Source organism: Eimeria tenella, genomic scaffold, assembly GCF_000499545.2.
Source record: "Eimeria tenella Houghton genomic scaffold, Eth_scaff48, whole genome shotgun sequence".
In the NCBI taxonomy this organism is placed as follows: Eukaryota; Apicomplexa; class Conoidasida; order Eucoccidiorida; family Eimeriidae; genus Eimeria; species Eimeria tenella.
Window position 1 is genome coordinate 115,000 of NW_013543388.1, and position 16,607 is coordinate 131,606.

A 16,607-nucleotide genomic window follows, 5' to 3' on the forward strand; every position below is an offset into this window, starting at 1 on the left:
GGGCGTACGTTTGCATAAACCAAAAAGACCTTTTTATTGGTACTCAATAACAAGAGGGAAACGTTCTGTACAAAGTCCCCGGCAACGTGGAACGCAGCACAGGTATTTTAGCCTCCTCACACACACGCAGATACACACACACATACACACAAATGATTCTCCTTCTGTTTCCTTTGCATCCCCCACGCCCTTCTTCTCTTCTTCTAACTGCTGCTCAGGCCGAAGGGGTCGAAGTAAAGGGCTGCACCCCAATAAAACAGGCCCGCAGCAACTAAGCTGAGAGTCTGCAGGTGCACTAGTGAGACTGGGGCAAGTGGGCCCAGCTCAACAGCAGCCCCAATGCACATAACGTATAAAATAGCTGCCACGAACATTTGAGGCATCCCTCGTCTCCTCTTTAGCCTGTGTGTATGTGGGCGTGAGCGCGGTCCGCGTAGAGGCCTGTCAAAGAGCATATGTTGTAAAATCTCTCCGAGACCGGAAAGAAGCATCCCTGCAGAGGCTGCAGCGCTGGCTAGATACCGATTCTCGTAAGTCAACAACGATTTCACTTCTAGCACATTGGAAAATGATTTTCCAGGCGTGGCGAGGACATGGGCTAGTAAATAGCCTCCAATAAAAAGCAGAGCCGTCACTGCCGTTCTCAGTCCCCTCACTTTGTCGGGACTTGAACCATAAATAGGCATAGGAGCCTCATGACTCATCACTTCACCCGAGACTCTATCCACACCGCGCACACCATGGTCCTCAACACCAACTTGGTTTGTTAAGACGGCATCTCCTTGATATGGGCTACTAGTGTGTCCCTGGGCACGCACAGTGATCCTCCTCCCTTCATTCGCGTCGGCACCTTCGGGTTTCGGAGAATTAACCTTTTGATGAGTAGTGAAGCGTTCGTCCCCATTGGTCTCAGGAACGTCAAGGAGGAGAGTTGCGGTCTGCGACGGATGCGATGGGATCGCCTCAGCAGTTGCCGCAGGCTGACTAGAGACACCCGCAAAAAACAAGATCAGAAAGTGATGAGCCAAATATGCGAACTGCATTGTGGTGCTGCGGTAACAGTTTTTCCTCTTTTTGGACTCTACCACTTGGCGAGACGAGGGGTGCAATGCGATACTTCGGTCACAAAAACGAGAGCGGAAACAGGATTAGAATACTCTGCGCAAAAACCAGATGAAAGAAACCGAGGAGACTGACCAAACTAGGCTCATCTAAAACCAGGTAAATGGAGGTAATCACCCCAGAACACCACAAGTCAAGTAGAGGTCTCCTGCCCAGTCGTGGCCCCGTGCTGACTTTGTCCTAGATACGCTCGTAAGAACAAACAAGAATAAAAGGATCTCTTTCAACGTTGTAAATCAGCAATCACGTTCAAGTTTGGCCACTGCTCTGCGCCATGACAACTACGCTGCGCGCAACGTTAGGAATTATCGGGGCAGACACTGTGTGCGCTAGCAGAGACGGGGCTTCTTCTTGAGTCTTGTATTGCAGGCTTCTGCTCGTAAGAGGGAATGTACATGGATAAAACTAGTGCTAGAAGCTCACAAAACAGTTTCGGTGCTGAAGACACCACGTCTTCTCTTGAAGATGGAATCGAGTTCCAACACTTGATGGGTTTCCTTTGACTCAGACCAATGTTCATCCTCTCTTAGGTGCCTAAATGAAGAGCATGAAAAATTTTTAGTTCCAGGCCAATCAAATACTCTTGTCACGTGCGAAATTTGGGACGAAGAAGATACTTTGCATCGCGGTAACCTTGTCTTTGAGGGTTTCTAGCACACTGCGTGCGTAACTTGGTCTAATCATCAGCAATAGTCCTACTAAAATACATGAAGCTGGACTCGTTAAGGGCTGAAACTAAGTTATTGCATGCGGACGCACAGACAGTCGGAGTTTTGCTAATTGGTAGGGAGCGTCGTGCTGGTCCTTTTCTGCTCTGAGCTGTGGGAGCCTTCAGAGCTTTTCCTGATTTATTTTTTTGATGCACTTCTGGTTTCGGATACAATGCATAGTATTTGAGGGATGGAGTCAACTGACTGCATGCCTAGAGAGCTCACAATGAGGTAAGTTTTGTGCTGTTGCGCTGTAGGTGTTGCACCACAAAACGAAGTGGAGACTTGAAACCTTAAATTTCTAGCATATGAAAGCAAAACAATCAGGGAAGGCGATAGATAAAAACAAGACAATACAACGGAAGCGCATCCTCAAAAAACCGATCATGGCTTCCCCAGTTCCCTCCAGTTGTGTGGCTAGACGGTATGGGAAGGCGCAGGAAAGGAAACAGTGATGCGCTTCATGAAAGAATTACGGCACCACGTTGACTACTCGGAAATCGCGCACTTGAGGTTTCCTGGGTGCTACAATCAAATGAGTGAACAGTGGCTTCTCCGAGTTTCATCTTTATTTCCGCATTGGAGCTTGCTATCGTCTACCGTTATTCCATCAAGACGCCATACAATCTTTCATGCCTTCAGATCGGTGTGTAGCACACCATACTTTCCATTAGCATGCCCATGACACTGTCATTTTCATTCTCTGTCCCGTATTTGGCTGAGCCATAGTTCACCCATGGCTGTCATGATGGTGTGCTAGCACTGCTAACACTTCTTAAAGCCTGTGTTTTGCAGTACTGCTTTCACTCACTATTCTACCGGCCTGCAGCTACAGAAGTATGGGATAAGTTGAGTAGGGTAAGCATTCAAAAGGTAACTTTGTGTTGATGGTGAAATGTAAATTTTTTAACGGCGTTAGAAGAGAGTGTGGATTATCATGTTCTTGCGATCACGCACACAAGACGCTGGCCCTCTTGTTCAGCGCCTCCATTACGCTGCCCCCAGCCGTGTCACTTATTTCTGAAACAAGCAGCGAGCTTGCGTCTATCATATGACGCTCTTGCTTTTGTTTTTGTAAAACTTGACGAGCCTGGTTTTTCAGAAGTTCCTGCGACGTTTTCTTTCATTTCAGAAACATTCGCCTACCTCTCTGGGATTTGAATTTTCCTCATCTCACTTTTGTTTCCTCGTGAAGAAAATGTAAGGATTTTCCCTTCCACTTGAATCATCTCGACGCCAGTTGCATCGATTTAGCTTTTTTTCGCAAACAAACATGCACGTAAGATTGCCCTTAATCCCGAAGCAGTCCACGCGGACAGAAAACCATACGCCCTGACAGCCTACTACACCGTGCTCTCACCAGGCCTTCCAGAGTACACAAAGCTAACGGGGAGGTGCCTACCTGGCCTAATGTTTGCTAACAACCTTTGCTTGGTGTTCGCGTTTTCCCTCGTTGCCGTTCCACATAATGTAAAGTGATAAAGTGATAGTATCCTGCAAGACTACTGCAATAACTAAAATACATGCAAATACTTGACTTTAGAGACCCAGACGTTTTGTTTGTATACTAAATAGACGTGGCTTCTTACGATGCCCATGACTTCCACAACGGGGCACGAGCGGGGTGCCGTTCCTACGTTGCTGCTGTCCCCAACTGCCAGACTTGCAAAAATCTGCTGGGGAAGGCTCCACTCTCGAAACTCCTAGCTTCTACTACTTATCTTGCATTCATAGCTCAGACCCGTTTAAAGTACTTTATTCCGGTTTGTATGCCAGCTCCAGGGCTTCGTGTGTCTGGCACTACTACTTCCCGGCCTCTATCACCAGGATGCAGTCTTGCGAGCAATGAAATTTATTTTTCTGCCTTTTTTTCCTTTCTGCTTAGTAGACCGTTGTTACGCAATTGTTGCAACGGTTTCTGTTTGTGTTGCTCCAAGTGCGCTTTCCTGTGTAGCGCCGACGAGACATCTGATGCTTCATATATTTTTAATACTCATTTGTAACATCGGTTACTGATGCTGATGCTCCACATGCGCTCTCCTATGTGACGTTGACGCGACGTCTGACCGTAATACTGCAGCAGACGTCCCGCGATATCCGAAGGTGACACGTCCCAAAGTGGCGAGCTACGTAGGTGTTACCTCTGCAGCGGCTTTCTATGGTGCATTTGCAGTGGCCGCCGCTGCTGCATCAGCTGTGGCTGCCTATGTTACCGCCGCTCCGGCTGCTGCTGCTTTTACAACAATGATTGTTGCAGTGCAGTTGCGCATGTCGCTACTACTACGAATGCTTCTGCGAGTGTTACTGCAATTGTTGCTACTTATGGTGCTGCAGTCATTGCTGCTTCTGCTGCTGCAGTTGCTGCTGATTTTGCGTTCGTTGTTGTGGCTGCATGTGCAGCAGGTGCTGCTGTTACTTTTCTCTGCCGTTTTTGCTGCTGCTGCTGGTACGGTTGTTACTGCCTCTGCATTCTCTGCCTCGAGGACGGTTTTTGCCACATCTGCTGCTGTTGGTGTGTCTGCTGCTGTTTCTGTTGCCGACGCCGTAGTTGCTGTTCGCTGAAGTGCTTGCTTCTGTCTCTGCAAGTGTTGTCGCTGCATTCTGGTCTTGTTTTGGTTCCTCAATCTCGTTTGCCACCAGTATTGCTGCTATGACTGCCGCTGCTTGCTGCTGTCTCTGCCACTGTTGTTGCTGCATTATGCTCTTGTTTTAGTTCCCCAATCTCATTTGTTACTAGTGTTGCTGCTATAGCCGCCACTTTCCCTGCCATTGCACCTATTGATGTTCTTCTGCTGCAGCCTCTGATGTTATTGCTTCAGCTGTTCCCTAAGGTCACGAATTTCTTCTTTCAGCTACTATTATCGGTGCAGCAAGAATTAGTGCTGCTGCAACTTCAGCTATTTTTTGTAGGGGCTAATTGTATTGCTTTATCTGCTGCTGCGACGTGTGTTTCTCCTGTCGCGGCTCGCTCATAGGGTGGGGCGACTTCGATAACGTACATGAAATACCTTGCCTTCATGTGCTTGACTGTTGGCTGTACTAAGTTATTCATTTTGATGTCACTTGCGCTTGATTGATGTATGGGTGCGGACCAGCTTGCGTTTGGGTGAAATGCTTACATTGCCAGAGTTTTCCACGAATCCACACGCATGGTTCTATAGGTGCGCATACCCATTAGCCGACGACGTGCACTTAATTCGAAGATTCTATGCCATGTTAGTCATGCAAAGATCAAAACTCCTGCAAGCAAGACAGGTGAAAACAGGCTGTTGCAAAATTTCCGAGGGAAACGTGTTGCTCGTCCACATCCTGGCTAAGCAGAGCTATGATTCCCTACATTATCGATGTATGCAGTGACACTTTGTAGAATTGAGCCATGCGATGATATGTTGGCGTTGGTTGAACTCCAGTTGGGTCTCCTAAGAAACCGACGGGCATTGCCATTGTCCTTGAAACAGCGGGGAGCAACCTTCCACAACCTAGAAAATATCAATTTTCTCCCAACAGGTGTAATACAGTCATAATATTGGGTGTAAGGACGCCAGAGGTAGGTGTTAGGGCATTCAACGCTTTGAGCATCAGCAACCACATCAACTGTCCATTGCTTGCTTGAACCGTCAGTGTTGCAGTGCCCAACAGTACAACTTTGCCCAGCTGCTGTATTCAAACTCGTGTAATTTATAATGCAATGACTAGCGCAATAATTTGAAGTAATTATCCTGCAAAAGAGGGTGGTCCTCCAGTGGTCAGGCCCAGTTCCAGTGAGGCCCAGAGCTCGATGCAGAGCTCGGGGCTCGTAGCTAGGAACAGAAAAACATCCGAGACAAACAGAGGTATTCCTAAAGTGAAACCAAAACTGATAGCATTTGGATCGTTTTAGTCCTTACAGAGCTTCTTTAGTGAGTGCTGATAGGTATGAACCTACGTAGCCAGAAAGGCAGGTAGGAGCAGAAGCGAAGCTGCACTTAGCTCACTATGAATGTGCTTCTGAACCATGATTTTCTTGAAGAATATTCGGAATTAAGCGGGAAAAGGACAAAAGTTGGGGTTAATTTAGGGATTCCCACGTGGATTAGCTGGGAGCTAGCTTGGCCAGGCAGCAAGCAGCAAGTGTCTTGGGCACACTCTTTGGCGGCGGTGCGACAAGTAGTATGACGAAAAGTACAACTCACGTTTCACGGAATACGTCGACAATATTCAAAGGAAAGTTCTTCGTTTCTACTGGCTGCATCAACGCATCAAACAAAACGCATATTAGGTTGAGGAAGGACAATGGAGTTTTAGGAGGGTCCACTAATCTGGGCGTTTGGTAGGTCAGACAGTAAGGCAGTACGTAAGTCAGGCTTGAATCTGTCCTCAAACCCGACAAACAAGGAACATTTAAATAAGATGGCGAGACTTGAGAGTGTTTGAAGTGCGCTGTAAATTGCTAGGAAAACATTGCTTCAGGCTTTGACTGCAAGCCTACCCTCTCGTGAGATCACCATACGAGCAAGGCACAGGCAAGGGGAGCCAACAGTACAACAGCGATAGGCGGACATGCGGCACAAAAACCATAGCCCACAGATTTTTAGCAGACCAATGCCCTGGAGAAACTGCAGCATGGAACAGTGAATCATGTGCCCAAACTGGAGGCAACAGGTGCGGGGTGCTGTTGGCGTTCTCCGTAATACACCCCAATCCGGAAGCATTTTGTTGCCATTGCCTGCAGGCCGCTACAAAGCGTTCTGTTGCTGCCTTGGGGAATTAAGCACGGCGAATATCCACGCTGCACATATAAACAGAGTGTCCAGCATCCTTTGGTGGTAACAGCTCACACAGACTGTAATGCACCTCTACGGTATCCTACTGGCGCACCACTCACTGGAGCCGTTGTGGCCCGCACTTTTCAGCGAATACATTCTCCCTACGTTAGACCTGCGCCATATAGATGTGTATAGAATCATCGAAAGTTTATATATATATCTGTAGTATCAAAATCGCACTTTCTCAGAAACTGCAGTCTCTTACTTGCTAGGCAGTGGCTTGCTCGATCCAATTCAGCTTGTCATTTTCATGAAGGAACTACACAGCCCTCTTCAGGCTTGAATTACAGTTAAGTCAGCATATCCCTCTTCAAGCTTGAAGTACACGTCAACTCAGCGTGGCTTTCTTGTGATATTTTTAGTGGGGACACTTTAAATGAGTCCACCGCTTAGATTCCGACGAATTCCACTACTGTGCTACTCGTAGGAGCGAAGTATGTCGAAACGCATTGGCTTCTAAATCAAGTATCTCGGTGGCATAGCTCACCAGCAGTGGTTGCCCCTCTATTTGAAAGTTTCATAATGCAACGAAGCCTCTATCGTGGCGCAGCATTGAAAAGTGCAGCTGTGGTCTAGGATGCGTACACTTGTGCATGGCTGCGATGAGCCCGCCAGCGAAACCCAGAATGAAGGTTGTTGGGTCCGTAGAAATAAGTTTAACATAGAGAAACAACAGTGAATATTTATACTTGCCGAGAAAAGTCAGTGGGTCAGCAGCATTCATCGCATGCAGCACGCACTGGTATGGTCCATAACGACGACTCCGTCTGGGAAGCTGGTCTTAGCTTTTCATGTTTTCGGTTTTGTTTACCTTTATTCTCAGTTTTTCCTCTTTTGCCCTTGGCTAATGAAGAAATATATTGCTGGTTGCATTGGCTATAGATTTACTTGCCAATGCATGGGCACTTTTCGAGGCTCTCTGCTGGCAACCATCGGCTTGACAGCTGGCAATAGCTGCTAGGAGCGGCGGCTGCCTTCAAGGTTATTTGTCGGCGTTCTATTGTGGAATTACAAACAGTGAAGCTCCGAAATTTTAAAGTTGATTTTCAGTTTACTTTTAGGCATGCAACTGCATGAGCTCCAACGGGCACGAAGGTGCCAGCCGTCACTGCCAAAACTGTGCTTTGCGTAGCTAAATTTCCCAGCTTTCTCTCTCTCCCATTCTTTTTCCATCGAGTTTTCCAGACGGAGCTGGAAAATCTCAACAGATTACTCTAATGCAACAGTTTGTCCTATGGGGGAGCCGCCAGTTGGTTCGCGAGGTGGCACTCAGGACTGATTCACTTTGCCTTAAGTGGCCCTTCTACTCGTTTGCAAACTATAGAACACGGTGGCCACTTGGAATGTAGCGAAATGCCGACGATTCTTTCCCTTGAGTCGGGTGTGAGCGCAAAGCACCCTTCAGTGAACATCTCCAAGCAGTCGATTGACACCTTGCCTCCTATATCACCTCATTCACATTGGTGCTCTTGTAATTTCTGCACAATTTCAACTGAAAATGTGTAGTCAAGTTCGGGCCTAACGTGTGTGGCCCATTCGTAAGCAGCTGGGATGGGCACTTGCCTTTCCCCGTGGATGTTTTTGCATGCACAGAGTGGCGTTTTAGAGGACTCGAGGAGCATAGCGGACCAGATAGGGCATTTAAACATTCTTTGGATCGTTCTAGGGGTCTGTGCATTACTGACCCTCCTCTTTGCCATCTTTACGCTCACTTTGGGAGCTTGCGCCACACAACGGTGAGCTACTATAAATTCTTATCGTCTTCATGCGTAGAGTGCTTGTTCCACATCTCACGAGGAGGAAAGGGAAACCCAGATTCTCGTGCTTGGGCTAGAAGGGAATAGCGCTGCCCACCAAGGGCAGATTCTTTGCGTTGCACCGAGCTGGCACGGATGCACGTGCGTATAAGCAGATGCGTGTGAAGCCCCTCGTAAGATAATGAAGCGGGGAATAGGTCTCTGCAGTACAGCAATTGGAATGATGCCTGGCGTTCAGGGAAAAGCAAAATGACGTGGGACACAAGACGAGCTCATCTTTATCGACGTGAGACGCCTACCCGCCCGGCTCGCTTTATAGCCACATCATACGCAATAAGGAAGTAGTGGAATGTGGGATAGCGGCACTTTCAATTACAAGTTCAACCGTATGTTCAGCTAGGCGTTGCTTGAACGGAATCTACTAAGCTGTGTATGCTCGTGCTGCCCAGCACGTCTATTTGAATTTGCGTAACTTTGGCCACTTGATTTTGGTATTTGTAGCCCGCCTCCACAAGAATACATGTGCACGCAATGCAAGCTTAAAGCGTTTGTTTGTACGCGTCGTTACTGTTTTTCACAGGTCTGGCGACCAAGACGAGGACAGACCCCTCATAGGCAGGGCTTTAAGGAGCCAGGCAGGGTAATTCGAGCGTGAACCAAAAAGCAGTTGCACCAATGATTCCGTTGTTTTGCGTCCTAGCGAAAAGACGTAGAAGTGGAAGCACCAGATGCTATTCCAAATTCTCCGCAGTGACGTCACTTTCGAGGTTGCCACTTTTTGCACATCCTGTCCTCAGGTCTCACCGCTCCAGCCATGGCTCCGCCTATGCTCAGTCCCTATAAATCACTGCGTGAATTTCAGTGCTTCATTGCTTATTGGCAGTGAAGTGGGGAGAAGACAGCGACAATGTGCCTGTGCTGCTCGGATCAACAACGACGCGCACAATGGCTTCCGCACAGACTGAGGGCAGCAACTGTCCCGGCATAGTGATAGGACCTTAAAGCCCGAGCTTCGAAGCATCGCGTGGCCACTTGACGTGCTACTCACGCAGCAAGACCGCAGCAACGGAGGGCAAGCTGCAGCATAGAGCACCTCGTTGCCGTCTATTTCGTCTGTCTCCTTTGTTGAGCTTCCCCATGTATTGTGCGAAGCCCCCAACAGCTCATCCATGGCCCGAAGTCGAAGCACGTAAGGCGAAATATAGGTATTGATGCGTGAGACTCGTCTTCACCCGGCGCCCTGCTACTCCGACCTTTGCGCGCTGTGCTGTTCGTAACAACGATGGCAGTGCATGTTCCTCCTGCATAACGTTTTCCTTGGTTCTTTGAGCTCCAAAACTCGAAGCGCTTTGTCAAGAGACAACCGATCATGCCAAAGGGGTAGAAACGTGCAAGTATGCAGACTGAAGTGCATGTAACTGCAAATTAGCATGCAACTGCATGCTACTGGCACATTTGTTAGATAGGCACTGTCGTACATGGGCATGCAACTGTATGCTACTGGCACATTTGTTAGATAGGCACTGTCGTACGTGGCCCTGTCTGCAGCGCATCTGCTCTCCACCGCAGCGCTGAAACGTTGAGGGGGATAGCGGGGCGGGGAGGGGACAGCCCCTTCAGTCCGAGAGCTCGAAGTCCGCTGCAGTACGCAGTGACGCAGAATACCGCGCAGTGTCACATACAACAGGGCACGAGACCGTAACTGCAGCCTTAACATCAGCATACACAACATCCAGCTGCCCGCAGAGGAATTACGTGGAATATAGTGTCTCGCTCTGAGCTAGTAATATTTGAGAAGAAAACACAAGACAGGGCCACGAAACTAAGGTGTTAATTTGTGTGGCTTGGAGTCGAACTCCGGATCAGCTTAGCGTGAAGTATGTCACATTTATCTATGCGTTAGGGGGGATCCCAAAGACCTACAATGCAACAACTGGCGTATGCGCCCTCTCGCCTGTGCTTCGGCAGCAAGTTCTAAGGATCTGTCTTCAACTGCCACCTCCTTCGTTTGATGCAGCTGCTGCTGCTGTGCTCGCGACTGCTGTTGCTGGCGTGGCGGGGGAGGGCACTGCTGCGGAGAGAAAAGAAGATGCCCACTGGCACTCACGGCTCCACCTTCCGCCAGTACAGATCCAGCACTTGGCACTGCTTTCTTGGAACGCCGAGAGACAGAGGGAGCGGCAGCGCCTTCAAGTATCACCACCTCGTCGTCAGACTTGTGACCTTCCTCTGCATTCTCCCATCCTGAGGAAGGGGTCCCACTTTGGCTAGAAGCTGATGCGACTTCGCATCTCTGCCTTTTCGCATGTTGCCTGATTTTTTCTAGTGCTCCCTCTGCAGCAGCTGCTGCAGTAGCAGCAGCCGCAGTTGACGCTACTGTGCCTGGATCTGTACCATCACGTACCTTCGATCCAGAGGCGGTAAACAGTTGCGTTTGAGCGGGGGGGCGTACATTTCTGGTCGAATTTGTTGTCTGCCCCGCATGAGGTCTCGGTTCTGCTCCAGTGGCGGACAGGAATGCATGCGCTTCGGCTTTGCTGGGAGTGGCACACCGAGCCTCCAACGATTGGCGGTTTTCACTGTCAGTTCCTCTGCTGCCCCCCTCAAGGAGGGGAGACGACGCTGGAGCCTTCACAGTCTGTATCCTCGCGGGTTTGGAGCTGCAGCTGCCCTCTTGGGGCTGGGAATTGCAACTGGGTTTTGGTTTGTGGCGGGGGCACGCGCCGTCCTGGTAGCTCGTTTGTGACGCTAAGCTCAAAAAATTCAACTCGCACGCAGCATACACGGCTGCTTTCGCTCTGCTAGACCCCGTAACGGTATTATGGTGTGTACGCAGCTGTTCTGGTCGAAGCAGAAACCGCGAAGCCACTCCTTCCCCGCCCTCCACAGAAGCTTGTCCCAGTGCTTCCGCGCCTTCTGCACCACATCCTACACACCCAATAAGAACAGATGCATGCACAAGCTCATGAGGGCAACAACACAGAGGAAACCGAGCCCTGTCCCCTCCTTGAGTACCCACTTATTGTAGTAAAAGAGCAGCTACAGGCATGTCAGAGACTGTAGCTGTAGCTAGCCTGAGGGAGGCAAGTACAGCCATGTGCAGCGCTTTGTCTGACCGCATGCTGCATTTCGTATGGCAAAGTCAAGATTCGTCAGGGCCGTCTCGACAGCCCCTGGGGAGACTGTCCCCAAAGCAGGTGTTGATTGCTGTTGAAGCGCATCCATACTTCGGCTGGTACCATCGTTATCCTGCAACTGCATAAATCCCAGTGGCTGTGCTGCGCCCAAGGGTCCGCTGCAGCAAATCGCCTGCAACCTCTGAAGCAGAGAGCTCACGGCCCGCAGAGTGGAGGGGGGAGGGAAACATACGTCTGCAGCAACGAAGAAACACCGCACGACCATCTCCTGCAGGGGCAATTCACAATATAATACAAGTGCTGAACTTTAAACCTCACTAAAGGCAAACGCTTCTTGCCGCTACACTGCTCTATTCTGGTGGAGAGTCCCCTCAACCGAGGTGGCCTTTGCTTACGGAGTGTACAACAAAGACAGGCAAAACAAGCAGCAGCTGATATATGTATGACATATGGATGCGAAGGTCCGAAATTTGCTCGTGAGCTACTGTTATGGGCTATACCTTCTACCCTATGGCTGCCTTATCCGATCCGAGGAAGCTAAAAATGTGAGTCAAAGCCCTTCAGCCACCCTGTTTCCTTGATGTTTGTTTTTCATTAGAACAGTATGGAGCACCAAAATGCACGCAGTGCTGGCACCCACAGAGGCAAAATACCTCTGAATATGATACTGCGCATGGTGCCGTGTACTCAGTGTGAGTCGAAGGGTCCTTACTGATGGAGGCAGTAAGCAGACGGAGAGCCGAAATAAGTGAACACGGGTCCGAGACAACGAAACGTGCAAAGTGATGTGGTTCTCCTTTCCCAGGTCCACAGGAGAGGCCTCTAGAAGCACCCAACACACGCAGATTAGAACGAAATAAGGCATGGCAAACAGTCATGTTCTGCATGCGTGGATATCCATCAAATGCAAGGTGAATAGCAAAATACACAGATATTCTTTGTAGCTCGCTGAGCGCCCCACCCGCACTGCTAGCAAGCACACAAGAAAGCAGCGCAAAGGACCTGAGATAACACTGGCACGGCGCGACGCAATATCAAAGATACACGGCAACGACAGCACACAAAAGATAGCAATGCGAAGCCTATTGCTTCCTTGCCCTACGTCGTGAGGACTCCTAAGACAAGAGCATCCGCAAAGGCCTCAAGCTGCACCGTGGACAGCCCCAAGACAGAGAGGCTCCCTGCATAAAGCAACTCTTCAATAAGCCCGCAGGTACTCCGCCATGCATGTGCTAGCAGCAAAAGCCCCTCGCTTCCCGTAGCGTGTAGACCCCAAAGGACTTCTTCGGCCGTCGTAGAACCAAGGCTCCCACTACAGCTCTCTGTGGAAACCGTAGGCCGCAAAATACCGATTTGGCGTGTGTGCAACTACATTCACCACTGCAGTCGCTCCTGTTGCTGCTGTTAGTGATATACAAATGGAGCAAGGTATATTGGTTGGTTGGATACGTCGTCTTACTGCCATTTGCCTGTTTGTTTCTGTATGGTTTGGTCATAAGACCCTTCTCATGCATGAAGGCAAGAGGCTCCCCGTCCTCCGCAATGGCTAGCTGCCTAGCCACGTGACATCCATGCCTCCAGTGTGTGTCTGATAGCAGGTTCCGACAAACTGCCACTGCGTGGAGGGAGCAGAGACGATAAACTGCAGGTGATGCAGCAGGGGTCCCCCGCAGGAGACAGCGAATGAAGGAGAGAAGGCAGGAGCCAAAGCGAGCAGCGAAGATGCTGTGATGAAGGGGAGACGGCAGGCTGAAAGTACAGGAAGAAGCAAGATAAAACGGCAAAAAGTTAAAGTGATGCATGCATTTGCATAGAAGGATTATAGCAGAGGGTCTCGCAGTACTTCCACACCACCGGCGTGTGCCCTAAAGCACAGAAAAAAAGACGGGGCCGAAAGGGAAAAACAGCACAGAAGCAGGGCCAGTAAATAACAAATAACGACAGAAACAGATTCAGCGAATTGAGCAGGATGCCGGCAAGAAAGCAAGAACACATGTATGACTGACTTGAGGACAGTCTGCAACAATCCAGTGAAAACCGACAGACACGGCAGAACACCCCCGGGGCCTGCCACTTCCACGAGGGCTCCTGCCGCGTTCAGCGCTGCCTGTAGGGTTGCGGCGTTCGTAGCAAAGAGCTCCGTCTCAGGTAGGTCATCGAGCTGGTTTAACACAATGCTTGCTGTTGCTGCTGCTGCTTCTGCCTTGCTACTACATTTCCCGCGCTTCTCTGGCTTTCTGCTGGTGCCACTCGGGACACCCTTCTTGCTGTTGCCACCGCTATCACTGCTAGTGGACCCACGGGCACCTTCCCTCTCTGCGCTGCTGCTGCTTTGCAGTACTGAAGCCGACTGAGAGTTCCGGTCATTCTGTTGCTGCTGGCGTTGTTGCTGGTACTGCTCCATTTGCTGCAGCTGCTTCCTCCACTTTTTATGGCTACCCTTACCGCCTCTTCGAAGGAGAAGCGGCTCGTGCTGCGGTTGCTCCTTCGGCGTCGGGGGCAATGCAGAGTCCTGCTGCTGCTCTTGCTCCTGCTCCTGCGGTGCTGAAAAGTCCCCCACAGCTGCGGCTGCCGCAGTGACTCCAGACACAAATGCCTCGCAGCACCTAGCCGTGGCAGCAAGAAGCGTTGCCCCCAAACTATGAACGTTAACGATAAAAAATCGACCTCCTTCTTCTTCAACTTGAAGCAAGGCGGCGGAGACCGCACCCTGTGATGGGAAGGTTTGGCCAGCACCTGCAGTGCCAGCAACAGAACAGCTGACGGCAGCTGTATACCATGCATTTCAGTCTTTATGAAGGGAAGATAGCATGAGCAACATGAGTAACGCTACGCAGTGCTGCTGGTGCCACAGCAACAAAAGCACAAGCAATAGCAGCTACCGCAGCAGAAGTAACCACATCCGCCATAGCAGCCACAGCCAGCGGCGCATGCTCACCATACAGTAACAAGTCTCGGATGATCTGAAGAGATCTGAGTAGGAGGAAGCGTTCAGGACCTCTGGAGGCCTCCTCACGGTGGTCACCTGAGTTGTGGGCACCCAAGAGGCCAACGACACTTTGTTGCGCACTGTTGAGGGCCTCTGAGAACAGACATGGAACACCGAATGGGGTTTGCTGCTCCCGCTTTTGCTGCACGGGATCCCCCTGAGCTGCGCGTCTTGAAGAGGGACGCCACAGCCAGGTGAGACGACACAACAGTGAACGACCCATCTGCAAGCACAGCAGACGCAAATGTGCATCTTGACGCATGAAGTAAGACACATCTTCATTCACGAAGCTCTATGGAATTCTCGAGCCACGGATTACCAGTTATGAAAATTTGGGTTGCGGGCTTATGGTTTGGGGTTGAGGGTCTCACAGCAGCGGTGACGTCGGATTTCATAAGGGCCCCCTTTTGAGCCACTTCCAGCAGAGACGATGCAAGAGGACCCACAGATGCCCTTAGGGAACCCCGAGAAACCCCACGCCAGTGCAGCACCGCATGCGCGGCAGCAACAGCCTCCTCCTGAGCATGAACAGCAGCCGCAGTACCAGAAACCGCCAAAGCTGCAGTAATAATAAAGCTGCAGCAATAGATCTCCATGGAGACGACACAAATAGCAACAGTGCACAATCTAAACCAAAGCAGAAGGACCTCTGAGTGGAATTTAACGTACCCTCATGACAGTTGAGGCCCCATCAGTGCCGTCTCCTGGAGCGTTCAAGATGCCCTGAAGAGCCTTCCGCAGGACTCGCCGCAGTATCTGCCTTCTCTTAGTTGAATTGTCTTGATTTTGCGCCTTCGTGGGCTCTAGCGTGTCCCCTGGAAACATCCCATGGGAGACACTGAGTGCCATGACCGCCATCAGCAAGAGCACCTCGCCGGAAGCCTTCCTCGTATGCAGCGGCAGCTGCACAAGTGGCGCAGCACGCAAGAACCACAGCCACCCACAGGAGCACATGAGTAAATATGGACAAGATAGAAAGATGGACTGCTCCAGCTTGGCACAGAGCTGCCGAGTGGCAGCAAATGCGAAGCGTAGCAACGCATGGTTGGGGTCACTAAACTTGCGCTGCAGTACAAACAGCAACAACAGCAGCGACATCTGCGGGTTGCACCTTTGAGTCTGCTGCCACAGCAGCGAGCGGGCTGGAAAGCTGTTCCATCTCCCTACACACAACTGTAATGTCTGGGGGGCCTTCATCTGCTGCATTTAGTGCTGCTGCTGCTGCGTCAAAAGCAAGCAGCTGCTGCACGTGCTGCAGCCAGAACTCTACAGCGCAGACCCACGCATGAGCCACTTCCTCATGGGTCCTCCGAGGCTGAGTGCCGTCCTGCGGGCAGCTGTTCTGGGGCCCAAGGGGGCTCTTCTCCTCTGTGTACCCCAGCGTCTTGTGTAATATTGCGGTAAAAGAACTGAGCTGCGAGGCGACAGACTTGGCACATAGCTGTCTGGATTTTGCAGCAGCTACTTGTCGGAGGAAGTGGCGGCGACCTGGGGCTGATGCGTACATACACCCTAGTAGCTGGCGTTCATTTAGGCTCATGCTCAGGTACGCCTGGAAGGCCTCTGCCACGTTTTGGAGAGACACAGAGGCTCCAGCCCCGCAGTCAGCTCCCCACGCCTCCATCTTGACCTGTTGTACTAGGCGGTGGCTGAAAATGAAAGGGCTTACTGTTCCAACGTGAGTGAGGCACGCTCAGGCACTGCGCGTGCCGAAAGCTGCCTGCTAAGGGAATTTCAAGCCCAAAGTCCTGAAACTTAGCCGCTTACTAACAAATACCATTGTTTCCCATTCAAATTCAAAGAAAACTTTAGTCAAATTACAAGGCTGACGGTCCAGAGGTACGGAAGGAAGCCCTTATGTGGGGGCCCCACAAGCCAAACAGCCGACAGATCTTTAAAACCCTCGATACCTCCCTCAAATTTCCCGTAATTCGGTAGCACTTTTGGCTCATGAATGCATATACCGCAAATTATTTGGTCTCTTTCAGGTTGCGTTGTGATATTGAAACCTGTTAACATAATGGGGCCCGAGCTTCAAAGCAGATACAGGGCCCTCCTCTGCTTGCTCCACTACTTCGGACTCTAGA

At 50.4% G+C, this 16,607-nt stretch overlaps 2 protein-coding genes across 2 annotated transcripts; both read right to left on the reverse strand.

Annotated features, from left to right (window-relative positions):
* Positions 1-203: 203 nt before the first annotated feature.
* ETH_00001400 (uncharacterized protein) lies at positions 204-1,043 on the reverse strand (the record flags this gene model as incomplete). The annotated part of the gene is made up of 1 exon (XM_013377214.1): positions 204-1,043. The coding sequence occupies one exon, from the start codon at positions 1,041-1,043 to the stop codon at positions 204-206; it is 840 nt and encodes a 279-aa protein (XP_013232668.1).
* An 8,967-nt stretch (positions 1,044-10,010) lies between these two features.
* On the reverse strand, positions 10,011-16,144 carry ETH_00001405 (uncharacterized protein; the record flags this gene model as incomplete). The annotated part of the gene is made up of 12 exons (XM_013377215.1): positions 10,011-10,033; positions 10,318-11,322; positions 11,511-11,799; positions 12,244-12,353; positions 12,493-12,497; positions 12,634-12,853; positions 12,991-13,280; positions 13,538-14,267; positions 14,470-14,743; positions 14,892-15,038; positions 15,190-15,423; positions 15,632-16,144. The coding sequence occupies 12 exons, from the start codon at positions 16,142-16,144 to the stop codon at positions 10,011-10,013; spliced, it is 3,840 nt and encodes a 1,279-aa protein (XP_013232669.1).
* Between the last annotated feature and the right edge of the window lie 463 nt (positions 16,145-16,607).